General features: G+C 38.7%; 3 protein-coding genes and 1 long non-coding RNA gene across 15 annotated transcripts in view; 2 read left to right on the forward strand and 2 right to left on the reverse strand.

Annotated features, from left to right (window-relative positions):
* The window catches only part of NQO1 (NAD(P)H dehydrogenase, quinone 1), a 12765-nt gene extending 7095 nt beyond the window's left edge, over positions 1-5670 (forward strand). Inside the window, exons 4-7 of one of the 2 annotated variants that reach the window (XR_001359639.1) lie at positions 452-565; positions 1821-1922; positions 2796-3158; positions 5129-5670. Coding sequence is in view for 1 of the 2 variants with exons in the window: in XM_014529185.1 (XP_014384671.1) it covers positions 452-565; positions 1821-1922; positions 2796-3101 (522 nt within the window). In the remaining variant the exon portion in view is untranslated. Of the gene's footprint in view, positions 1-451; positions 566-1820; positions 1923-2795; positions 3159-5115 lie in introns of both variants that reach the window. The other variant, XM_014529185.1, reaches the window with a different exon arrangement.
* On the forward strand, positions 3666-5662 carry LOC102263686 (NAD(P)H dehydrogenase [quinone] 1). Its single transcript, XM_005881193.2, has 2 exons — positions 3666-3892; positions 4766-5662. Exons 1-2 carry the CDS (start codon positions 3761-3763, stop codon positions 5069-5071), a joined length of 438 nt encoding a protein of 145 aa, XP_005881255.1. The 5' UTR covers positions 3666-3760; the 3' UTR covers positions 5072-5662.
* Positions 5671-11078: 5408 nt separating the features above from the next.
* LOC106723898 lies at positions 11079-15283 on the reverse strand. The gene is made up of 2 exons (XR_001359640.1): positions 14051-15283; positions 11079-13613 (listed from the first exon to the last, which is right to left on the reverse strand). It is a non-coding gene; the product is annotated as an uncharacterized LOC106723898 (long non-coding RNA).
* A 106-nt stretch (positions 15284-15389) lies between these two features.
* NFAT5 (nuclear factor of activated T-cells 5, tonicity-responsive) overlaps positions 15390-27081 on the reverse strand; it is a 111148-nt gene continuing 99456 nt past the window's right edge. For all 11 annotated transcript variants that reach the window (XM_005881199.2, XM_005881198.2, XM_005881196.2 and 8 more), the window contains 4 exons: positions 24869-25014; positions 20614-23140; positions 19748-19991; positions 15390-19094 (listed from right to left, as the gene is read on the reverse strand). In XM_005881199.2, coding sequence (XP_005881261.1) covers positions 19756-19991; positions 20614-23140; positions 24869-25014 — 2909 coding nt within the window. In that variant the 3' untranslated portion in view covers positions 15390-19094; positions 19748-19755. The remainder of the gene's footprint in view (positions 19095-19747; positions 19992-20613; positions 23141-24868; positions 25015-27081) is intronic.

Raw genomic sequence — 27081 nt, forward strand, 5'->3', positions numbered from 1 at the left:
AGCCTGCAACCCAGGCATGTGTCCTTGGCTGGAATCGAACCTGGGACCCTTTAGTCCACAGGCCGACGCTCTATCCACTGAGCCAAACCAGCTAGGGCTGCTTCATATTTTTGATACCAAACCTTTAAGACAAGCACTTGAGAAAATACTGATTTAGGTATCACACATTGGTCTGCAGTCCTTGCTGTCTAAACTGCATTGCCAAACATGATTTCATAGAAACAAACATTTGCATGTGGCCTTCTTCAGACCTACCGAACATTTGTACCTTTAGGTAGAAACAGGAGTATCAGGTTGACTGACGAGAGATGATTCTTGTCTCTAAATGCACTGTCTCCTCCAGAAGGAATGATATGGGGCCTGAAGAAAGGTTTGCCCTCAGTGAGGACCCTGAGCCTTCTTCTGTGCTGGGGCCGGCCCCGACCTGACTTCTTTGTCGTTTCCTCCACAGTTCCCACTGCAGTGGTTTGGAGTCCCTGCCATCCTGAAAGGCTGGTTTGAGCGAGTGCTCATCGGGGAGTTTGCTTACACGTACGCTGCCATGTATGACAAGGGACCTTTCCGGGTAGGTGGATGGTTTTGCTTTTTCTAACAGCTGGGTGCTGGGGAGATTTGGCCTGAGGCAGTTTTGAGCACAATTAGATACTATGGTCCGGCTCCAGGTCCCTTTGGAAGAGATGCATAATTAAGTTTTGTTTTGTTTTGTTTTTAAATATATTTTATTGATTTATTACAGAGAGGAAGGGAGAGAGATAGAGAGCTAGAAACATCGATGAGAGAGAAACATCGATCAGCTGCCTCCTGCACATCTCCTACTGGGGATGTGCCCGCAACCCAGGTACATGCCCTTGACCGGAATCGAACCCGGGACCTTTCAGTCCGCAGGCCGACGCTCTATCCACTGAGCCAAACCGGTTTCGGCCATAATTAAGTTTTAACAGACATTTTGACATGATGTTTAGGATTTGTTTTAAAATACCCCAGGGAAAAGAGAGGTAAGGGGATTAGATAAAACTAGAATGGCAATCTGCCAAGGGTTGAAGCTGGGTGGTAGATGCATAATTATACAGTTGACCCTTGAACAACACAGGTTTGAACTGCACAGGTCCACTTATATGCAGATTTTTTCCCCAATAAGTACTGTAAATGTATTTTCTCTTCCTTATGTTTTCTTAATAACATTTTCTTTTCTCTAGCTTACTTTAAGAATATAGTATAAATACATATGACATACAAAATATGTTTATCCACTGTTCTCATTGGTAAAGCTTCCAGTCAACAGGAGGCTATTAGCAGTTACATTTTTGGTCAGTTAAAAGTAATATGTAGATTTTTGACTGTGTGGGGGTTAGTACCCCTAACCCCTACAATGTTCAAGGGTCAATTGTACTATTTTCTTTATGTTTGAAACATTCCATAATAAAAATAAATAGTGTGTCTTCATTTTTCAGAGACCCAACTACTATACAAGAAACATTTGACCTTCTAGATGACATGCCTAGATCTATGCCCAGCACTGTAGGGAGACAGAATAAAACAGTAAACAAATAACTCCTAGGCACCAGCAGTCAACACTGGTTTTGCATTTACATGACAGTCTCCCCGGATTTGCCACACCCAGGAGTATGGCTTGCCCCTGCTCACATGTCTTCTGTCTGTCGGTACCGCCTTCCAGGCAGGTACTTCTGCAGAGTCATACTGAGTGGCTCAGAGGAGTACCATCAACAGCAGATGGGTGGAGGATGGTGTTCTCCCTGGGGCTGTTTCATTAGCTTCCTGTCACCAAGGAGATGCTCAGGGTGATGACTTTTCTTTTACAGAACAAGAAGGCAGTGCTGTCCATCACCACTGGTGGTAGCGACTCCATGTACTCTCTGCAGGGAGTCCACGGGGACATGAACATCATTCTCTGGCCAATTCAGGTACCTCATTTTCAGTGAACCTTCAGGGGGATTACCTAATTGAGCTTTCTATGGGGTCCAGATCCTCAAGATAACAACTGAAAACAGACCTGAGGTGAAAGCATAGTAATGATTCACAACTACAGGGAGCTTTAAGATTTACCTCTCTTCCCAGGCCCCTGTGCTTACAGAATAACCTGTATGCACTTGTCCACACACCACTCTCCTAACCGAGTACTAGTGCAGCCACATGGTCTGATTCTCTCCAGGTGACTGACATCTCTCCAATCTTACTATCCTTCTCCAGGAATAGTCTCACAGACTATTAGAGTGCCCTCCACCCCAATTTAAGAAATGCTTTAGTTCAGTAAATAAAACTGAAGTCTGAAGTATGCTTTTTGGTGGTCACTAGGCTCTCAGGATAATCACTTCTAAGGAAGAGGGGTGGAGAGAAGAGCAAATGAGGTGGCCACCTATAATATTGGAGAATTAATATTACTATTGGAGAATGGATGATACGCACCGTTTGTTAAGATTCATCTAGTTCTATGGAGAGGCAGGGAGCAGCAGGCAAGAGAGCGGCTGCCAATCAGCTGCAACTCTCCCTTATGGAACAGAACTTCCGACACTTCTGGCAGAGGATCCTAGGCTGGCACAGGTTCAAGGTTTTATTTATATGAAGAAAAGCACAGCTGAATAGGCTAAAATAGGTAACAGGCAGCTAGGTCTGGGAGCAGAAGGTGAGAGAATACAGTTCTGAACTGCTTCTGCAGGGTGCCTCCGCCTCCACGTCAGTGTCTTATTGGAAAGCTCAGATAAACCTTTGTGGTTTGTATCTGGTACAAACTGTTTGGGGTTTGTAGTGACTCACCTTTGTGCTTTGTGTATCCCCAGAGTGGCACTCTGCATTTCTGTGGCTTCCAGGTCTTAGAACCTCAACTGACATACAGCATTGGGCACATTCCCGCGGATGCCCGACTTCAGGTCCTGGAAGGATGGAAGAAACGCCTGGAGAATATCTGGGATGAGACTCCACTATATTTTGCTCCAAGTAGTTTCTTTGACCTAAACTTTCAGGCAGGATTCTTAATGAAAAAGGAGGTCCAGGAAGAGCAGAAAGCTAAGAAGTTTGGCCTTTCTGTGGGCCATCACTTGGGCAAGTCCATTCCAACTGACAACCAGATCAAAGCCAGAGAATAAGACTCACAAGGCTTGATTTTCTTCTAAAATGTAGCCAAGTCTAGGTTTCTTCTTCAGGCTTCCTTTTTACTTTAAGAATATAGTATAAATACATATGACATACAAAATATGTTTATCCACTGTTCTCATTGGTAAAGCTTCCAGTCAACAGGAGGCTATTAGCAGTTACATTTTTGGTCAGTTAAAAGTAATATGTAGATTTTTGACTGTGTGGGGGTTAGTACCCCTAACCCCTACAATGTTCAAGGGTCAATTGTACTATTTTCTTTATGTTTGAAACATTCCATAATAAAAATAAATAGTGTGTCTTCATTTTTCAGAGACCCAACTACTATACAAGAAACATTTGACCTTCTAGATGACATGCCTAGATCTATGCCCAGCACTGTAGGGAGACAGAATAAAACAGTAAACAAATAACTCCTAGGCACCAGCAGTCAACACTGGTTTTGCATTTACATGACAGTCTCCCCGGATTTGCCACACCCAGGAGTATGGCTTGCCCCTGCTCACATGTCTGTCTGTCTGTGGTACCGCCTTCCAGGCAGGTACTTCTGCAGAGTCATACTGAGTGGCTCAGAGGAGTACCATCAACAGCAGATGGGTGGATGTTTGTGTTCTCCCTGGGGCTGTTTCATTAGCTTCCTGTCACCAAGGAGATGCTCAGGGTGATGACTTTTCTTTTACAGAACAAGAAGGCAGTGCTGTCCATCACCACTGGTGGTAGCGACTCCATGTACTCTCTGCAGGGAGTCCACAGGGACATGAACATCATTCTCTGGCCAATTCAGGTACCTCATTTTCAGTGAACCTTCAGGGGGATTACCTAATTGAGCTTTCTATGGGGTCCAGATCCTCAAGATAACAACTGAAAACAGACCTGAGGTGAAAGCATAGTAATGATTCACAACTACAGGGAGCTTTAAGATTTACCTCTCTTCCCAGGCCCCTGTGCTTACAGAATAACCTGTATGCACTTGTCCACACACCACTCTCCTAACCGAGTACTAGTGCAGCCACATGGTCTGATTCTCTCCAGGTGACTGACATCTCTCCAATCTTACTATCCTTCTCCAGGAATAGTCTCACAGACTATTAGAGTGCCCTCCACCCCAATTTAAGAAATGCTTTAGTTCAGTAAATAAAACTGAAGTCTGAAGTATGCTTTTTGGTGGTCACTAGGCTCTCAGGATAATCACTTCTAAGGAAGAGGGGTGGAGAGAAGAGCAAATGAGGTGGCCACCTATAATATTGGAGAATTAATATTACTATTGGAGAATGGATGATACGCACCGTTTGTTAAGATTCATCTAGTTCTATGGAGAGGCAGGGAGCAGCAGGCAAGAGAGCGGCTGCCAATCAGCTGCAACTCTCCCTTATGGAACAGAACTTCCGACACTTCTGGCAGAGGATCCTAGGCTGGCACAGGTTCAAGGTTTTATTTATATGAAGAAAAGCACAGCTGAATAGGCTAAAATAGGTAACAGGCAGCTAGGTCTGGGAGCAGAAGGTGAGAGAATACAGTTCTGAACTGCTTCTGCAGGGTGCCTCCGCCTCCACGTCAGTGTCTTATTGGAAAGCTCAGATAAACCTTTGTGGTTTGTATCTGGTACAAACTGTTTGGGGTTTGTAGTGACTCACCTTTGTGCTTTGTGTATCCCCAGAGTGGCACTCTGCATTTCTGTGGCTTCCAGGTCTTAGAACCTCAACTGACATACAGCATTGGGCACATTCCCGCGGATGCCCGACTTCAGGTCCTGGAAGGATGGAAGAAACGCCTGGAGAATATCTGGGATGAGACTCCACTATATTTTGCTCCAAGTAGTTTCTTTGACCTAAACTTTCAGGCAGGATTCTTAATGAAAAAGGAGGTCCAGGAAGAGCAGAAAGCTAAGAAGTTTGGCCTTTCTGTGGGCCATCACTTGGGCAAGTCCATTCCAACTGACAACCAGATCAAAGCCAGAGAATAAGACTCACAAGGCTTGATTTTCTTCTAAAATGTAGCCAAGTCTAGGTTTCTTCTTCAGGCTTCCTTTAGTTTTTAAGATTTGTGCCTTTCTTTTTCCACGAGGAATGAATATAAGAGAGATTAGACTATTCATACATTTTTCAATAGTTTTTTTTAAAACATAACTGATTTTTACAATTGCTATCATGGCAACATCTGATTAGGTTCAAGAGGCCATTTAAAATATAAAGCAGGGAAAGGTGTAGAAAGGTGCTAGAAAATATTCTTTAAGGTCCTGTGTACAACTTAATCCTTCTCTTAGGGACACATTTTTAGGGTTAAATCTGGCTACAAAACATCTAACTCTTCAATGATCTATTTTTCTTTTAATTATCTCTCTGTGGTTTGCAGCAAAAGGGAATTGCCCAGAGAAAGCAATGACTGAATCGGTCAGACCTAAGGGACTTGTTTGTGATATGCATTGGTTTTAATTACTACATAGTGACTGGTATGGCTAATCTGAGTGTTACTCTTCCTTTAACTTCTGTTGTTTGTATACAGTACACACAGGTATCTTGAAATGAAAAGCTAATAAAAGTCTCCTTTACCTCAATCTTCTAATTTAATGTCTGCAGAGATAAAACACATCTGTGTACTTCAATTTGCCACAATGAATGAATTCAAAAAAGGAAACAGTGCCCCAATTCTTAAAAACATCCTTCCACAAACACTGCTGTATAGGTGATCTATAAAATCACATGGAAAGTTTTTCCCTGTATCATTGCTAAACTGATGACTTTCCATTTAAGGATGTGTTTTGGTCACAGGACTTTTGGGATAAAATGGTAAGCCTGTGTTTCATTTTACTTTGGTGAATAATTCTGTCACAATATTCTAATTTCACTTTGAAATTCCCAAGTGCAGCGCCACAGAGTTGGTATAATTCAAGTAGAGTATGATGAAAGACTGCCCTCTTGTGGTGCATGGGAAGAAAACAACAAATGATGCAAAGCAAGGTGGCCTGAAACTGGGACTAGCTTCATACCTGCCACAGAAATGATGGTGTCAGGCACCAGAGAACATCAGTTGCCAGATCACTGGGTATTTTTTCCTTTTACAATATCCACAATGACAGATGGCTTGGTGCTTCTGCTTGGTGAAAATATTTTCTTTTGCCTTCTCCTCACTTTGTGTACGTTTCTAAAAGTTCCAAATGAAATAAAATCCATTTCTGCAAAACAAACCCACACTCTAGTTTCAGTGAAGTTAGAGAGAGAAGCATTCAGGCAAAAGTGGGAGATGAGGTGAGAGAATTCAGTATTAAATTAGGGTCAGAGCTTGTAAGGTGACTTGGCTTGCGAGTTTGCTTAATAGGGCTGCTTCCTACTGAATGACACACATTTAAAGAGATCCGGGAAATAATCGAGTGGTGTAGAAATCAAGAAAAACAGAATGCAGGAAACAAATGCCAAGGGGAAGTATTTATTCTGATTTGCCCAATTTATTTAGGTTTAGCCAATCAATGGGCATGGCACCCTTCTAGGTATTGGGGATGCAGCAAAGTGCCTACTCTCATGGAGTTTGCATTCTAGTGAAGAACAAGAGATGAACAAATATGGGTACATCTACATGATGGAATACTATGCTGCTGTAAAAAAGAAGGAACTCTTACCATTTGCAACGGCATGGATGGAACTGGAGAGCATTATGCTAAGTGAAATAAGCCAGTCAATGAAGGAAAAATACCACATGATCTCACTCATTCATGGATAATAAAGACCATTATAAACTTATGAACAATAATAGATACAGAGGCAGAGCTGCCTCAAACAGATTGTCAAACTACAGCGGGAAGGCCGGGGAGGGTTGGGGGCAGGAGGGAGGGGGGTAAGAGATCAACCGAAGGACTTGTATGCATGCATATAAGCATAACCAATGGACATAAGACACTGGGAGATAGGGGAGGCCAGGGGATTGTCAAGGGCGGGGAAAAAAAAAGGACACATATGTAATACCCTTTGTAATACTTTAAGCAATAAAAAAAAAGGAAAAAAAAGAGAGATGAACAAATATGTCAAGTGGTGATAAATGCTGGGGAGAAAAAGCAGAAGAGGGTTAGTGATGGGATATGAGTCCCATTTTATCCAGGGTGATCAAGAAAGACTGCTCTGATAAGGCTCCATTTAAGCCAACTCCTGGTAAAGTGAGAGTGAGACATGGATATGTGAAGGAAGAGCACTGCAGGCAGCAATGATGTGAGTGCAAACCCTGAGGCAGAGCATGCTTAGTATGTTTGAGGGCGAAAAAGGAAGTTACTAAAGCAGAGAAAGGAAGAGTAGGATGGGCCAGACATAGTTGGATCAGATCACAGAGGGCTGTATAAGCATTGTAAGAATGTAAAGCTAGGAAATCCTGGAGGATTCTGAGCAGAGGTGTAACATAATCTGACTTACGTTTCAGTCTGGCTGGTATGTGAAGAATCGAGTATGAGGGGTAACGATAGATGCGGGGAGAATTTTTGGGAAGCTGTTGTCACAATCTACATTTGTTTTGGAAGCAAGATGATAGCAATAGATATGTTGACAAGTGGTTGGATTCTGGATATATTTCAAAGATAGGAATAATAGGATTTAATGATGGATTGGATTTAGGTCAGATAAAAACAAAAACAACACACTTTAATGGTATTTTAGCCTAAGCAGTTGGAAGAATGGAGATTCCATCTAAGCTGAGGAAGAATCTGGAAAGAGTATTGGGGGCAAGAGTGGGGATGGAAAGGGTGGTATCAAAATCTGACTTCAGACATGTTACATTTGAGACATCTATTAAGACAGCCAAGTGAAGCTGTCAAGCTGGCAGTTGGATAATAGGAACCTCGAGTTAAGGGAGAAATTATGGCTAAGGATACCACATTTGAGCATCTTCAGCATGTGGGTACTATATAAAGCAATGAGACTGGATGAGGTCACCTAGGAAGTGAGTTATGATAGAGGAGAGACCTGATGAGTGACACCTAGGGCTCTCCAATGTCAGGAGGTCAGTGAAGCAGGAGAGCCAAGCGTGGTGTCCTGAAAGCCGAGTGAAGAGAGAGTTTCAAGGAGGGAGTGATCAGTGTGCCAAATACTGCCGATAAGCCAAGTAACAGAGGCTGGAGGACTGACCTTTAGACATGGCCATGTGGAGGCCATTGGGGGTTTTGACAAGAATCAGTTTAGAGTGTTGTGATAGAAGCCTGATTAGAATGGGTTCAAGAATAGAAGGAGAGGAAGTGGAAACAGTGTGTGTGGTTAAAGGAAGTTATTTTATTTGATAGTCTAAGAGATAAGGGAAATTTATGTGCCAGTGAGAACGACTGAGAGAGAGAAGGTTTTGATGTTAGAAAAAGGGGACAGTTAAAGGGACATGTCTTTGAAAAGACAAAAGAATATGGGATCCAGAGCACAAGAGACAGAAGAACAGAGTAATAACAGGCCTAGTAATACTAACACAAGGTAACACTTATTAGGCATTTATGTGTGCTAGGAACTAAGTAATTTTACATGGATTCATTTACTTAATTCTTGAAAAAACTCTGAAGAGAGTTCAATTTTTGTTTCCACACTACAGATAAAAAATTGAGAAATAGAGAGGTTAAATAGGTGTAGGAACCAAAATTCCACCTAAAGAAGGCAAACTCAAGAGCCTATGCTTTAAAACATCTATAATAATAAAAGCGTAATATGATAATTAGACCGGACATCCTTCCGGGCGACCTTCCGGATGAAGCCAGGGCTTCGAGGGAAGCCTGGGTCCCGGGGGTCTGCCAGTGGCCGGAGGGAAGCCCGGGTCTGGGGTGCCAGAGGGAAGCCGGTGCCGGCAGCCAGGGCAAGGAAGGCCTACTCTTGCACCAATTTCGTGCATCAGGCCTCTAGTTACATTATACTGCCTCAGTAGAAGCAGGGACAATGGTACCATGAAATAGAGAGCAAGAGTAGCAATCAATACCTCTTCCTCAGAGCAAGACCATTTAGTGTTGCTGTTGACTGTAGCTGCTTTTGTACTGCTAGAGTTCCTGTTGTGTCACAAGCAGGATAAATGATGTTTCAGTTCTTATAGGTCTGATTATATGGCTGCTGAGAATTTGCTCCTTACAAGATGACAGAGCAGTACTTTTACCAGCCTGGAGTAAAGCAGGACAATTATTTCCCTTGCTCTGGATACTGTGATTTGAATTACATAAACCAGGACTGCATCAGCTTTTCTGGTGGCCTCTGCAGTCTCATCTTCAGATCAGTCTCTTGCCCACATATGTTGTTTTTCTGGACCATAGTATTGTTTTTCTAATATATATATGTATACATATACATATACATATATATATTTTATTGATTTCAGAGAGGAAGGGAGAGGAAGAGAGAGGTACAAACATCAATGATGAGAGGGAATCATTGATTGGCTGCCTCCTGCACGTTGGACTGAGCCCACAACCCAGGCATGAGCCCTTGACCGGAATCAAACCTGGGACCTTTCTGTCTGCAGGCCGATGCTCCATACACTGAGCCAAACTGGCTAGGGCTGGACCAAAGTATTTTTGAAATTTAGTTATTAAATTTAATTTGTTTATTCTCTTTCCAGTGCTGTTAAAGTCAATAGCCAAAAGAAGAAAACGTTTAAACTTATTTTGAATGTTGGCAACATTGTTGAAATATGTATGTAGTTTATTTAATATATAATTAATTTAATCCTCCTAAAGTGACAACTCATTTAGATACATTTGGATATGTTAAAAATTCAGTCACTTTTGCCCTGGCCCTGTAGCTCAGTTGGTTGAGTGTCATCCTCTAAACCAAAAAGGCTGTGGGTTTGATTCCTGGTCAGGGCACATACCTAGGTTGTGGGTTCAATCCCCAGTCAGGGTGCATACAGGAAGCAACCAATCGATGTTTCTCTTTCTCTCTCCCTTCCTCCCTAAAATTAAAAAAAAAAAAAATATGCAGTCACTCCCACAGAATCAACACACTATCTAAAGCAGTACTTCTAAAATATTAGTTTCTTATATATCATATTCATAATATCCATGTATCATCTGTATTAGTATTTGTTTAATATACATATGTGTGTTGTTGTTGTTTTTAATTTCAGAGAGGAAGGGAGAGGGAGAGAGAGAAACTTCAATGATGAGAGAATCATGGATCAGCTGCACAATCTGTGGGATCTAGCTTGCAACTCGGGCATGTGTCCTAACCAGGAATCGAACCGTGACCTCCTGGTTCATAGGTCAGAGCTCAACCACTGAGCCACGCCAGCCTGGCTGTTTAATATGTTTTTTAAAAAATAAGTTTTTATTGATTTGAAAGGAAGGGAAACATCAATTGGCTGCCTCCTGCACACCCTCTACTGGGGATCAAGTCTGCAACCTGGGCATGTGCCATGACTGAGAATTGAACTGTCATGCACAACTTCTAGGTACATGGGACTGTGCTCAACCAATTGCGCCATACCGACCAAGTCTTATTACTGTTCTTTAACGTGATTGATATCTCCCTATAGTCTAGTAGGTGTACACATATTTTTTCTAATGTACATTAAAACATATACTATGTTTAAAAAAATGTTTTCCATGTATCACCTGAAATCATTTTGAGTGATATGATGATATATGTTACATTCTAGTAAACACTAATTTATACATGTGGAAATAACTGCCAATAGAATAAAAAGAGATTGCCTTTGGATGTGGGACTGAGGGCTAGGGAGACTTAAGGTTCATCAAAAGCACCTCCATGCTACATGATTTGCTACATGTATGTTCTATTTTACTAATAAGCATGAAACATTTAAACTCGGTAAAACAAACAAAAAATTGATCACACTAAGCACTTTGAACACTAACAGGCACAAAATAACTACTTGAAAATATTTCTATATTTCATACCTTTTCCTAATGATTTTATAATTTCAGCAAAATGGCATTCTGCTGCTCAAAAATGACATTTATGGATACAAATTCATCCACAAAGTTTGAGGAAAAAAAGACAGTTACCCACTGCAAAATGAAAACTTTCAATTTTTTTATTTTGACTGCAGCTGTTTACAGAAATATAGTTGCGAGTATACAAATGTTCAATAGAAGCAAAATATCTTTTTAATATTTAACAAGTTATCACAGATAGCTAAAAACATAGATGCAAATAAAATTCCCCCAGAGAACAAACTGAAAATATCTGGTGTCAGTGCTCTGCAACCCCAACTATGAAAGCCACATACACAAAAATAGTCATTGTAGGACAATGGAAGAAGGCAGTTCAGTGGTTGATCAGTGTGCTCAAGCAAATAAAATTTAAATGGCAGAATGGTAGCTAAACCACTTGAGAATAGGTTAATGAAATACTTGTAATATATTTATTTAAAAGACGAAGTAAAAGTTGTCAAAAAATTAGCAACTACTTGGAGCTTATCAATTAGAAATAAGAGAACAAGGTGAGAAGATACATTCATTAGATGAAAAGAATTAGCTGAATGTCATTGGAATCAGTTTGTAGTCCCTAAAGTCATAATCACTTCAGTGGACAGCTCTTTACTGGACACATTAGTCTGATTCCAATCCCATTCTCAAACATCTGAGATGGGGTGTGTGTGTGTATGTGTGTGTGTGCTGTCCTGAGGTTCATTAGCTAAAATAACAAGTGATCCCCATGAGCTATTCAAATCAGGCAAATTACTTCTGAGGAAAAAAAGAGCAGGGGTGATATGAGGCTTAAATATGGGCTTTTAGAAGAGATATTACAAGTTAAAGTCAAACAGAATTATGGTAGAGTGTTTTGGGTACAGAATACTATTATGCAATCAAGTGGGGGAGAGAGAGGAAAGGGAACAAGAAAGGAGGAATGTAGCTAGAGAGCATCTCCCAACAGTTTGCCTATGTATTTTCCAGCACCATAGTTTGTAGAGTAAGCCACTTACATTTCCACTGCTAGTATTAAGCAGTGGTGATTTTTATAGAGTATATAATTAGTTTTATTTTGAAATGTGCATTTTTCTTTCATGAGTTAATTGATTTGTAAACAGCGGGAGGAAGAGTAGAACAATTACAGAGGTATTAAATTACACAGGAAGATGAAAATGAATGAATAAATCACTTGACTTATGGTGGTTAGTTTATATTTACCATGGTGCATACATTGACAAGGGAGAAATGCCCAAATTATATAATGCATTACTGTCTTGTTTAAGATTTTAGTAAATCGTTGTCTGAAGTATAAATTCCAAGGATAGCTGTAACTCTACTGCAGCAGTTCTCATACTAAGCAAGCTACTTTTAAAGAAGTTTCATGTATTCAAAAAAAGAAATTAAATAAGGTGCTTTGTTGATCTGGCCAGCCATCTTGTTTAATATCTCAGATACAAATATAAATATAGGAATGACAAATTTGTTCTGAGAGTTGGCCTAGCCACACCAAAATTGTTGTCTGCTGGTAAAATAAGAGGCAATGAAAAAAAAGCTTGTATTATCACTGTCCACAATGTACCCATTTTATGCATAAACAGAATAATTTAGCACCTGTCAATTATATTAGCTACTTAAATGTCATAACAATTAAAAGAAATATAAAACATTGCACCTATATCTTTAAATCAGTCCCTTAATGTAAACTTTTTAGTAAGTGGTAGGAATATGCCCAACTAAGTTAACTGAATTATCAATAACTAGACTAATTGTATATATACATAAAATATACTATAAGCAGTATGGAGAATAAGTTATCATTGCCAATAAAGGATTATGAATAACCAGATCAGGCTGAATTTACTTAGAGAACAAAGTATAACTATCTATATGAGTAGGGAAAAAAACAGCTTTTTAGATCTTATTGTAAATAGTTTATACCAGTAATTTTCAAACTTGACCCATGCACCAGAATCACCTGGAGGGTGTTAAAACACAGACTGCTGAGCCCCACTCCAGAGTTTCTGATTCAGTGTGCCTGGGATAGGCCTTAAGAATTTGCATTTCTAACTAGTTCTCAGGCGATACTGATGTTAGCTGGTAGGCTAAGGACATATTTTGAGAACCACTGGATTATACATATCATATATGTAGAAAACTATATACTGTAATGTTCTTATGTACATGACATAAAATATATAGGAAGAGGGCTGGGTTTAATTAACTCTCAAACATATAGATTAGCAAGCTAAAATGATTTCCTGAACTGTAATCATTTCCCCTTATAGTCAATTACATTTCAAAGTCTAAGTCCTACTATAGTCATTTTAGAAAATATTCACATAACACTTATATTAACTTACTGTCCAAAATAAAAAGGGACATAAACATTCTAAATTGTTAAGATGTATTCATTAAGAAGGAATCATTACTATACAGCATCCTTGACTTCTTTGGAATGATTAAAGTGCATAATATCAATAGGGTATTAGGAATATTGCATAAATGTTTGTAGTCATCAGTGTCACTAACAACCATGGAAATACTCACATGAGGAAAGCAGCTCATCCCAAAGCTAATTCTATCCTGACCTGTTGCTGATGGTCCTTTCTTCAGGCACCACCACCGTGTTAAGGAGCTGGATGGAACATAGGCAAAATTAACAAAAACTAGAGAAATACTCAATTCAGATCTTAGATCTGGAGAGACTCAGATATAACTTCTTCATTTCTTTTAACACTATTTTTCATAGGTAGATTATTGAGGCTCTGATGAGCAAGAAGTGCACTATAATTAATTACTTGGCCCTGTCTAGTTAGAATAACTGACATTATCACATTTTATTTAAACTAAGTGTTTGTGACTTATTTTCACTCATCTAATTAAGATCACAGAAGATGCTTTGAACACTTCCTGAAATTTAACTATACACACATTTGTATGCATGGAGTCTCATAGGTAGTAAAATTTTCATTAGCATTCAGGTAAGATCTATCATTAGTTGGCTGAGATGAAGACAAATTTAGTTAATTTGTATAAAACCTAAATAGTATAATTCTGTAATCTTTTACTTACCCTCCCTCAGAGGAATGATTCTGATAATGTATCTTTTATGTTACTCTTATGCAAAAAGGAGTTAGAAACTTATGAAGTTGTTTCCTGTGATGATTAAGAAAAAGAGCTATAAAAACCTTCTATTTGGCACAACCCCTTATAGTGCCCTTCTGGTTGCTAGATAGGATGCTGCCCAATTCATGAATTGCTTAATAAATCCAAGTAGATCTTCAAAAAGAAAAGAAAGAAATGAAGAAAAGAGAATGACTAAGTGGAAAAGTTCAAACTGGGACCTATTAAAATAATGTATGTATTTTTGGCAATAGTGAAAAAGGAAACTACAAAAAGAGGGGCACTATCATGGTAAAAGGCACTCTTTCATTTAATTTAGATATAAAATATTAATTTTAAAATGTCCAAAAGAGAAAGTAGAATAAAAATATAATTTTATTAATAAGTGAGGCTAGAATGGCATGAAAATCAATGGGGACTAAAGAAGTAATTACAGCCCTGGGACAATTCACAAATTACATTGTAGGTATTATTTTGACATTTACTACATTATGAACATTATCTCCACAATTTAGCTCTACTGATACAAATAAGCAGAGGAGATAACCTTTTTATACATGTTATTAGATTTTACTAAACCACTTAGTAGGGTATATTCTCTGAGTTATTATTTTAATAAAGCTGCTGAACTAACTATTCAGTCTCTTTCTTTCATTAAGTCCCTCCCTGAATATAACCAAAGTCATTCAGCTATAACATGGTTGTCTTGGTTAGGGATGCAGCCTGTGGTCATGAAGCTAAGTAAAGCTCACAGGTCTTAATATAATTTTCAACTGATTAAAAAAATCAACTAGGAAACAGATATTAGAACAGAAAATTTCACCAGAAAGATGAAAAATTCTCAAGTTACTTCTGGTGAATATTTTTAAGTCATATTGAATTTGAGACTTTGATTTATTAATTAAAGCATTTAATTCTGTTCTTTAATTAGTGCTGAGTCTAAACAGATATTACTTTTCCAAAACAAGCATCTAGAATGGCTTAAGAAGTCAAAAGGAATTATCTTAATTCTACAGGGACTCAGCTATAACTACTTTCTCATTTCCTTGGACACTACTTCCCCTTAGCAGATTAAATGAAGTTCTGATGGGCCAGAAATGCACATATAATGAAACTCCCAACTATAGCATATACAGTATTACAAAAAGGAAGAGAAGGAGGAGGAGGAGGAGGGGGAGGGGGAGGAGAGAGCTATAGAAAAGAAACTAGAGAGGCCAGGTATGGTGAACTTTTAATATATATGATTGTACTAGGAAATAACTGCACATGATTTGAAATTTCAAGTGGAATAGGAGAAAGAGGAGGAGGAGAAGGAGAGGAAAGGAAGGAAGGTCCCTCATTAATACTGCATCTATAACAAACAAAGTCCTCTAAAAAAACCTGTTCTAGGGAGACTGGTGAAAACAGATTTGCATTGGCTAAATAAAAACATGACTCTAACTACAAAGGTAACATGATAAAGCTCAGAAGCAAAATTATGACTTCTAATTATCTTCTCCCATGTTGGTGTGGATATATAATGGAATGACAATAAGGAATACAACACACACAAACACTAACACAGACACAGAGATAAGCTCCAAGCATTAATGTGAGTTGCTAAAGCAAGAACAATTGAATATAATAACAAAACAAAGGACTAAAATGTGGTTCATAACTTATTTAGGACCTTCTGCCATAAATAACTTGTAACAGTAATCTGGAAACTGTATTATTAGCACAAGTATCAACCACTGACTACTAAGCTAACTCTTCAATAAGAAGATAAATATTTTTGTAACCAAATTGTATATTCAGAATGCTGTACCTAACATTGACCTTTAGGGATAAGGAGCATTTGATAATGTTAAAAAAAACACACAACATCATTATTGAATAAGAATATGGTAGCATAGCACAGCCCTTGTATAAATAACCACAAATTTTATGAAAATAAAAACTGGGTTTTCTGCCTCTGTCCAATCAAACCATTCAGGTGTATGTTCTGTTCTAAACTTAGATATTATAAAACAGAAAATTGGTCCCTGGTGACTTGGCATTGGCAATCAGCATTTTACAATGATAAACCTCTTGCTAAACAACAGAAATCAGCACACAGCCAGTCTTCTTGCCACCACTTCATCCATAGAGCAATGTTAACATTCTAATTAGAATTTGGTGAACAAATAGACTTCCTGAGTCTCCTGTTTAATCTCTTAGAAAAAAATTCAGAAAACTCAGAAATAAACTTACAGTATTTTATTTCTACTTCTTATTTTTATACTTGCTGGATAAGCTTTCTGGCATTTGTTAACCCTCTGCAGTTGGAGTTTTACATTTTAAAACTGAAGCACTGGATTGTGTGGCTGGTCTTTCTCATAACCTGAACTATATTGAGTAATTTTTCTCGATAGTGATGGGGGGAGAAGAGATATATTGAGGAAAATGCTTTCAGTTCAGAGAATTTATAAAGTAGCTCTGGATATTACAAGGTGGGGAAAATGTTATTAAAATTACAAACATTTTTAGTGTCTTTATAAATAAAAAAGCATAGAACACAGAAGGCCAATTAATAATAATAATAACAATAATAAAATATTAAATATATAGTGAGCAAAGACTGAATGGCTCATTCTCGTGAAACACCATTTGACACAACTGCCTAGATGGGTTTCCTTACTCTAACATTTTGCTGAGTAAAATATCCAGCAAACACACAGTAAGCTGCCTTTAGCCCACTAGGAACATCAAAGAACTGCCTGATGGAATGGCCACAGATAAACAGGTCATTTGTTTCAAAAGATACTTAAATACTCAATAAAGACATAACAAACCCCCCCTCACTGTTATCAGACGCCACGTTGTGGTAGAACATCAGACTAACTCACAAATTTACCACAAAAATGTGTGGCAAAAAAGAATAGTTTATATATATGTATATATATAAATTTCTATATTTATGCCAATGTACTCACTCAGTACAAATAGCAAAATAGTATACCATTTCCTAAATACAAAATATAGCTTTCCAAAAAAATGAAACACACATTAGATATAAACCATCCAAAACTTGAACGATTGAAAACTGTATTCAAAATTAAATGACCCAGAGTAGGTCTCTTTCTGAAAAGTTCCCTTCATATCGGCAAGAAGCCTGTACTACTGAAAACGTAATTCAATGCCTCTCAATCAGAGAGAGAAAGTAAGGTTGGGGGTGATGGGAAGAATATATGAGTAAGAAAAAAAAAACAAATTAGAAGAAGAGCACATTCAAAGAACCAAGGAAGATCACACAAAAAAGGGGAAAAAACTGGCTGTATAAACAAAACCAAGACCACACTTCCACTAAGTTTAACTAAATGTATAGGATAGAAAACAATAACAACAACAACAAACCAAATAGAAAAATAGCCTTCAACAAACAATCAACAGGCTATTTTTTGTACACTTAAAAAAATAAATGAAACTGACAAGATACCAAAACATCTTATCTACATATAGAAGCCACACACAATTTGGCCTTAAACTGTATTAACAGCTTTCTACATGCCAAAAGAAAAATAAGACATAAGCATGTGTCTAGACAACAGGTTGTAATGAGAAGCAAGCATCCCATGGGTGGTAAGAACACCCAAAACTGTATAACTGCTACAACTACAAGTTCTGGAGTGTGTTATTTTGCTCTCTATAGATGAAACACAAGTTAATTCTTCATTTTAAGTCAATGACATGACCCTGTAAAGCCTAAGGCTTGTGGGAACCATCAGATAGTGACCACTTCAATCTGTAAAGCACTAAGGTGACAAGTAAATTACACTCACTGCAGCTCATGGAGAAGTTACGCTTCAAGAAATTTTACTTTGCCTTTTAAAAATTAAAATTTATACTGTTTCCCATTAGAGGGAAAAATTTGAAGACTTCAGAACAGCACCGTTCATGGAGAAAAATGCATTGTTTTTTGTTTCTCAGGAATCAGCTCTCCTCATTCCTGAAAATCAGCTCTCCTTACACCTCCCACCTGTGCTGCAGGACTTGTTGGGTTACCCCAGATCAAAGTGGCCTTTTCCTTAAGATGCTACAGGGTCACAAAGCTAGGAATATATTACCAATTTTTTAAAATAAAGTGAAAAGGAGGGGAATAATATAGATGAATATAAAAAGGGAACAACCAGCCCAAGACTGGGTTAAGAAGAAAACAGATTTAAATTGCTGTGTCAATTTAAACTACTGCAAGAGGATATCAGAATATAATTTACCATAATATTATCCCCTTCACTTTTTAAAGAGCAAGATAATTATTCTTCTATGTACTTATGGCTGAACTCCTTATCAGAAATACAGAGAATTAAACAACAATCTGAAAAATAAAATCAATAGCACTCCAGCTGTTCCCAGTTGTGTGTTGTCTGCCTTTGTGATAAAGAAGCCTCTTCTCTGTGTAAAGCTCTTAATACAGCTTACTTGTCAGAATGCTATCTCTCCAGTTTTCTATAAAAACTGAAAAAGGATTCCTTCACTTTGGCCAATAGCTGTGCTTTTTATATTGAAAAATCACAGCCTTAGTTATTATTTGAATTTTCCTTTTTCAAAAGCTGTTATTTGACTAAAACAATGCAGGAAAGAAAATGACAAAGAACAAAAGTAAACATGACAATATGGGTTATTTTCTAATAGCAATAATAACTGAGCAGTCCAGCTTTTAAATTTAAACTGTACTTTTAAAGAAATAGCTCCTAGGAAAATAGCAACAATTAAATCTGTCAGCTTGAAACTCAAGCAGATTCTCAGTCATCAGTGCTATTAGGAATACAAAATCTGAACATGTTAACGATGGTGGCTAGTCACTGCAACAGGCAGCATAGGTGTGCTCATTTGCCGCCAGAGTAAAATCTATCCATTTACTCCATCATAGTTTTTCATATTTCATTTTGTTTTTAAAGTAACAGTTAAATAATCCTCATGGAATCACAAGATCTCAGGACATCTTGGAATCAGGATTTTCTTCATGGAATTTCTAAAAAAAGAAAACATTTAATATAACTCGTTAGTGAGGGAAAGCACTTATAAAGTTCCTGTTACCCTGAATGATCCCAAAGTATATTACAGTACCATAGATGATACTTTATCATATTTATACTTCCACAGGGTTTTCTGACTCAATATTTATTCCTCGAGGAAAGGAGAAATGAGACATTATTATATCTAATATATAATACATACATCAGATTTTCTGTCATTCCAAGGCAAAGAAGGTTAGAGCCAGAAGAAATTGCCAGTATTTTTTTTAATATATTTTTATTGCTTCCAGAGAGGAAGGGAGAGAGAGATATAAACATCAATGATGAGAGAGAATCACCGACCAGCTGACTCCTGCACGCGCCCCACTAAGGATTGAGCCCACAACCTGGGTATGTGCCCTTGACTGGAATCGAACCTGGGACCCTTCAGTCCGCAGGCTGGTGCTCTATCCACTGAGCCAAACTGGCTAGGGCGGAATGCCCAGTATTAACAAAATGACCATAAGCTATCACATATCGAATAACTTATTCAGAATAAAAAAAAGTACCACCTGGTGAGTACACCACATTTACTTAACCAAATCTGCTGGGAATAATAAAATTCATTGATGCTTTTCAATAAAAAGAGAAGCCAAAATGCAATACTTACATATCCAGTTAAAAGGAGCCAGTCATGTTGTTCCCTTGGTTTTGCAATGAAACAAGCAAATCAATCTTTTCAATGTTCTGGTTGGTGTTCATAGAGGATGCCAGTGGAGAATTCTCTGGCATTTGCTGAGAAAGAAGTGTTGTCACAGGTGGCTGGCCCTCGTTTTGTGGTTGACCTGGCTGACTTATGGCCATCAACTGATCTGGCAATGCAGCTGGTCCAGAAGTTAAAAGCTGATTACAGTCTGCAGAGACATTTTAAATAGAGAAGCTATCTGATTAGTTACTTTCTCTTAAGATTCACAAGAAGATATGAATTAGTTGCTGGGGTAAGTCATTATTGTGTTCACTCAGCATAGAACTAAAAGTGAGGCACCTGACAGCCCCCCAAAAAGTACTGATGTTCATCTTTGGTTTCCTCTTAGCAGTATACAAACACAACTTTGTCCAGCTACCATATTAAGTCCTATATAATTTCCTTGGTACATAAACATTAAAGATGGGCTTTTACCTCCTTGGAAACTACTTAAATTGGCTGAGATTTTCTGTCATTCTTCATTTTCCTTTCAAGTTCATAGGTTAAAGTGGCAAACACATACACTACCACATTTAATCCTCCCAATATCCTTGTCAAGTATGTAATATTACCACCATTTTATTAGATGTGCAAACTGAGGTTCATGCCAGTCAAATAACTTGTGTAAGATCTCACAGTCTATTCCTGGTATAACTGGGACTTGAACTCAGTTCTGACAAACTATAATCTGTGTTCTTAAAACCACTGTGCTTTGCTTCCTTCTAATAATAATAATACTTTGACCATTTAAACCAATAACATTTAAGAAATGAGAAATTAGAGTTTCTTACTATTTTGAATGCCAAATAAGAACATTCCTGAAGTCTGCTGAGATGAGCCAGGGGAATTCTGTAGTTGGTTCATTGTGCCTCCTGTAGTGTTGTGAAATAAAGTAGCCTGTGGTTGAGGTGAAGATGTGGCTCCTTGAATTCCAGGCATGTTGTTCTGAGGGGAATAAAGAGGAGACTGTTGCATCTCTTGTTGGTTTATACTGGTCTGCAATGCAGACATGGATGCTGGAGAGAGGAAGAGAGTTACTTGCTGCTCTTGAGAACTGGGTGACCCCTGGACCAGCTGCATCTGAGGAGAGCTATGGAACAAGGAAGTCTGTGACGATTCAGACTGGGTAGGACCTGGGTTTTGAAGTGAGGAAACTGTGGGCTGGTTCTGAAATTGCATGGGCTGTTGTTGCTCTTGATTCATTGTGGCCATATTATTTTGTTGGTGAAAAATTGACTGGTTCTGTTGCTCCTGATTAGCCATTGGATTTTGACTTGGGTTGAATATCATGTTTGGTGGTGGTGGTTTTTGAGATGCCATTGTAGCCATGGTATTCTGATTACTGAATAAAATACTCTGTTGTTGTTGCTGCTGTTGCTGCTGCTGTTGCTGCTGTTGCTGCTGCTGCTGCTGCTCCTGGGATGGGGAATTACTCTGGATGGCAACTATTGAGTGCTGTGCCTGGAAGATTGTCCCTTGTTGGTTTTGAGGCATTGGATTAGGAGGAAGGGAGCCCAGGGATACCTGAGGCTGAAACAGACCTTGCTGGGAGGGTTGTGCCTGTTCTTGAGAAAGCATGGGGGTCTGAATGTGTGACATTGGAGGCTGCTGTTGGAAAGCAGTTTGCTGCTCAGTGTTTGACGTTGACTGAAGTGGAGAAATTGAGTTCTGAGCTGCAAAAAATGAAATCTGTTCTTCCTGGGCTACTGCATTAGCTTGAAGATTATTCATTGGACTTTGAGAAAGAAATATGTTGGCTGACTGCTGATCTTGAGGAACATTAGAGCCCTGTAGCACAGCCATGGTACTTTGAGAGTGAAACATTGGAGGCTGCATCTGTTCGGTGGAGGTTGTAGAAGTCTGACTGTGAACAATAGGACTTGGGCTGTGAAAAATAGAGCCTTGAGTTTCCTGGGAAAGGTTCTGAGCATCAGCAATAGGATTTTGAGGATGAAAAAGCTGAGCCTGTGAATGAGAAGGCTGCTGCAAAAAATTCCCAGATTGGAGTGACATCATCTCATTACCTTGCTGGAATAAACCATTACCTTGTTGCTGGGCACCACTATTTTGAACACTCATCATACTTTTCGTAGATGAAAAAAGGTTAACTTGAGGTTGACTGTCCCCACTATGTTGCATTTGGACAATGGTCTGAAAGACACTGTTCTGCATCTGTTTTGCTTGTGTGCCTGTTTCCTCTCCATCTCCTGAACTTGACGTTTGAAACATGGTAGTGCCAGGGGTTGCAACCTGCTGTGTGGTGGTTGTATTAGTTTCACTTCCAGAAACTGCAGGAGGAGAAGAAAACAATTCACATTGCATTTGCATGTCTTCACTGGTAGGTAATGCACTCATCATATGAGGAGTCTGCTGGTAAACTGGAGATTGCTGAAGATTTCCATTTGCTGAAGCAGTTGAAGGAAATAATTCCGACTGAATCTGAGCCTGGCAGATACTCTGTTGCATCTCCATCACCATTGCAGCTGATGATTCCATCACCTGCTGTTGCTGTTGCTGCTGCTGTTGATTAGATAATGTGTTTTCGGTCTGTGAGTGAACACTTTCAGCTCTTCCAGCTATTAAATTATCTGGTCTGGTATGGACTGCTGGCTCTGTCGGAGAAAACATTCCAGGGCTTACACTATTTTGAATTTGACTGACTTGTTGAAAAATGTCTGCACTAAGCTGTTCTTGAACATTCTCATTACCATCTGGAGTAGAAAACAAAACTGAAGATAACTGTTGTTGTGCCTCTAAAACTTGTTGTGCCTCTAAAACTTGTTGTGCCTCTAAAACCAAGTCAACATTTCCACTGCTGCCACTAGCAGTACTGCCGCTAAAACTTCCAGCTTGCAACTGCTGAATCGTGTTCTGTATCTGACTCACACTACTTGGTGATGGGAACATACTTGATGAAATCTGCTGCTGTAAAGTCTGTGCTTGTTCTTGTAGTGGTGACTGCTGCTGTTGTTGTGATGCCTCAGTCAGGTGTGACAAATTAATCACAGTTCCATCTGACTGTAATACCTCTCTAGATTGAGTTTCTCTTGTCTGAAACTGTGTGGCCTGCTGCAGTAGTGCATCACTGTTAGGCAGCTGACTAGAAGCAGAAACTGTTGGAAAGGTACCAGGCTGTGAAATGTCCTGTGTTTGGATAGTTGTCAGGGTTTCTGGATTGTATGCCTTGGGCTGAATCTGCTGCTGCTTTTCATTTTCAGAGGGTAAGTGAGAAGATGATGATGATGAAAAAGAGCCATTTCCTGTCATGTTAGAGATATTTTCTAATGTTTGTTGAGTTGATCCAACTGTCTTTGTAGTCTGAAAAATAAAAATTCCCAGATAATATTAATTAATAACCATTAAATGAGCTCATGTGACACTTCAAAAATTAATATTAGTCTAAAAACATATGCATATGCAGGACCAATTTTCCACTCGATATTATTTGGAAAATAGGTATAAGACTATGATTTTTGGTGATACATGTCTGATTGTCTAAAGAGTATTTTTAAAATCCTATATAATAAAAGCCTAATATGCTACGTGTCTGGTTGTCCATTCAACCAATCAAAGTGTAATATGCTAATGATATGCTAAGACCGCGCAACCACTCGCTATGATATGCACTGACCACCAGGGGGCAGACAGGTGACCAGTCAACCAGGCACTATGACATGCACTGACCACGAGGGGGCAGACAGTTGATCAGTTGACCAGACACTATGACGTGCACAGACCACCAGGGGGCAGACAGTTGGCCGGTCGACCAGTTGCTATGACATGCTCTGACCACCAGGGGGCAGACGCTCTGACTGGTAGGTTAGCTTGCTGCTGAGGTCTGGCCAGTCGGGACTGAGTGAGACGGGCCGGACACACCCTGGAGCCCTCCCATGGTCCCTCCCTGGCCCCAATCCTGCACCAGTGGGGTCCCTTGGCCTGGCCTGCGCTCTCTCACAATCCAGGACCCCTCGGGGGATGTCGGAGAGCCAGTTTCAGCCCAATCCCACAGGCCAGGCCGAGGGACCCCACTGGTGCACAAATTCGTGCACTGGGCCTCTAGTATGTATTATAAACAAAGATAGTCAAATAAGGAAGTAAAAGAATAATCCACTGCTCAGCCAGTGTGGCTCAGTGGCTGAGCATTGACCTATGAACCAGGAGGTCATGGTTTGATTCTCAGTCAGGGCACATGCTTGGGTTACGGAATCAATCCCCAGTGTGGGGTGTGCAGGAGGCAGCCGATCAATGATTCTCTCTTATCATTGATGTTTCTATCTCTCTCTTCCTCTTCCTTCCTCTCTGAAATCAAATATATATATAAATTAATATATAAAGTAATCAGCTATTGATATGCTCAGGACAGTTAAAACATTAATTCTATGGTTCATGGATTAATAGCAAGCTAAAAAATATTCCCATTTTGCCCTAACCAGTTTGGCTCAGTGGATAGAGCATCGGCCTGCAGACTGTAGGGTCCCAGGTTCGATTCCAGTCAAGGGCATGTACCTTGGTTGCAGGCACATCCCCAGTAGGGGGTGTGAAGGAGCAGCTGATCGATGTTTCTAACTCTCTATCCCTCTCCCTTCCTCTCTGTAAAAAAATCAATAAAATATATTTAAAATATATATATATTCCCATTTTGTGGTTTACTGTTAACATTGTAGGAGGAAAACAAATGAAAAAGGGAAAGGGAGTTACAGGAAGAGTGGGAAAGAAAAGGAAATAAAAATGTCTCTAATTTTAAAAATGCTAACCAGTACTTTCATTAACATCCTCCATCTCACAGGTCTAGCTAACACATTAATTCCTTGTCAAAAATAGATACTGAAAGTCACTTTAAAGGCAGGCTATTTTACTGGAGTATAAAAGCACTTACTCTGAAAAGCAAAATTCATTAAGTGCATCTAAAGAAAAACAAATGTGAAAGAAACAGAAAAAGTAAAAAGCATAAACATGGGAAAAGGAAATCAAACCACATAAAATATAAAAAGTAATTTTTATATTTGAGGTTAAGATGGGGGACACTTGTCAATATGGCTGGCTTACCTTAAAAATAGGAGATCTTTTTTCTGCTGTCACTTCCATTGGAGTAACATCTTCACTCTTAATCATACTGCTTGATATGAGTGGAGTGATCAGAGCATTAGGAAGAATATTTACCTTATCTAAATTACATCCAGTAGTCTTTATAGCTGCACACACAAAAAGAAAGAAAGAAAAGCTTAAAATCACTAAAGTCATCAACTATTTCATTCTATAGTGTGATGATTATTAGCCATGATTTAAAAGTCCATTTTTTTAATGTTATGTAGCATGAGATACAAAATTGGCATATCAAAATGTATCCTCCCTTTTTTGAAGTAGCTTTGGCTTGAGGAAGGAAGAGTGATAGAGGAATAGAAATATTGATGAGAAACATCCATCAGCTGCCTCCTGCATGCCCACTACTGGGAACATAGCCTGCAACCCAGGCACGTGCCCTGATCAAGAATCGAACCAGTTACCTCTTAATTCAGGGTGGATGATCAACCACTGAACCACACACCGGCCAGGCCTAAAGTCAAAACTTTTTAAAGGCCACAGAATTGTCTGAAAATTTCTCTGCTCAACAAAACTCAAGCTTCTTATGAGAAGCTTGGCCACCAAGTAACCAAATAAATTTTGCGTTTCTAAATTTAATGTCTTAGAAAACTTGAATTTGACAAGTTGACACATGAACACATTTCTCTTTTAGATAGGACTTAAAATTTTTTCTTTTTAGAAATTTAAGGACTATTTTAGTTTACCAATTAAATTTCCAAAACAAAACCAGCAAGTATTTTTCACTTCTTTTTATTCCCATTTTCAATAGAGATTTACACTGAGAAGCAATATATAGCAGATGAGGTACATTTTATCACTTCATTATATCTACTTTTCCCCCTTGATCCATCCTTCCTTCCTTCCTTCCTTCCTTCCTTCCTTCCTTCCTTCCTTCCTTCCTTCCTTCCTTCCTTTTGTCTACGTGAGTCAGCCATTGGTGGACTTAGTGACGCCTACTGACATCACTAATGACAGTCTTCTAAATTGAACACATATCCAAATTCTGATCTAAAAGATTACCACTACTATGAAACCCTGTGGAGAGAAATATAGATTCCCCAGAATGCATAGCTGTTAAATTTCTTAATTTGATATTAAGAAGAAATCTTGGCTACAAAGAAGAATTTTAAATGATATATGAGTAAGATTGCTACCTTTGTAAATATTCTGATTTAGAAATATTTGAAACTTTCTGATCTTACTTCAACTTGTCTCATAGCCAATGGCTAGAAATAATTCCTGTGGAAACTGATTATACTGAGGAAGGGGAAAGTGCTCTTAAATTTAACTTTGGATATTCTACGCTTTATTATTCTGAGGAATGTATCATTTATTCTTGCGTTCCCTGGACCTATTTTCACCTAGATTCTACCAATACTTCTACAATTAAACTCAAAATCTAATTTTTACTGAGAGAAAATGTCAGGCATTTAATAGTATTTGTGGCCCATCTCATAGGACAATTTGAAAGACTATTAGTGTTGTCTTGAATAACATTCAACTGCTATTCTTCCTTTTGAATTCTATTACAATGTGAGCTCCATGAAGGCAGAGATTTTGTTCTTGTTGCCTGATGTATAGTAAGCAATCAATGAATATTTGTTGAATGAATGAAGAAATGGATGAATTAATCTTTCTTTACCTTTATCATAGTCAATTTAGTTCATTGTTTGGTTAATTTTACAATGCAGTGTGTTGCATATTGTCATTAATAGTATTTTTGGTCTAAAAATTTCCAATATCTAAAGACAAGTTTATATTATAGTTCAATTAGAAATTGCTTATATCCATTGACAAATAAATGCATCCACCTACAGTTACTGCTTAACAGATCTATACATAATTTCCCCCAAAATTTATTTAGAGAAAAATCCTTATCATTTTAGTTTTATTTCCCTTCTGGAAAGTGAGAATAGGTGGAATAGGTTGAGCAAGAGTCTTTTACTTCTCCAAAGGAGACCACTGACAAGCAGGTATGTCTACTGGTGTAGATAAATAAGAAGAGGACACTTTTTAAAATGCCCACACAAAAGATACAAGTCTTTCTATGACCATTGACAATTTCGTTTTCTGAGTCCTATTCTGGTCAGTATTCTGTTCTAGCTCTGCATGAATTCCAGCTGGAATCCTGTTGGTGCTGCCTGCAAGCGTGGAAAGTGCTTCTCTGGGCTGTCTGG

The sequence above is a fragment of the Myotis brandtii genome, unplaced genomic scaffold (genome assembly GCF_000412655.1).
Source record: "Myotis brandtii unplaced genomic scaffold, ASM41265v1 scaffold670, whole genome shotgun sequence".
Lineage (NCBI taxonomy): Eukaryota > Metazoa > Chordata > Mammalia > Chiroptera > Vespertilionidae > Myotis > Myotis brandtii.

What these genes read in the sequence shown, in the direction of transcription:
- LOC102263686 (XM_005881193.2), top strand. Translation starts at nt 3,761, where the DNA reads ATGCTCAGGGTGATGACTTTTCTTTTACAGAACAAGAAGGCAGTGCTG. An exon ending in TCATTCTCTGGCCAATTCAG is followed by an intron (nt 3,893 to 4,765) that starts GTACCTCATTTT and finishes GTGTATCCCCAG; the next exon opens with AGTGGCACTCTGCATTTCTG.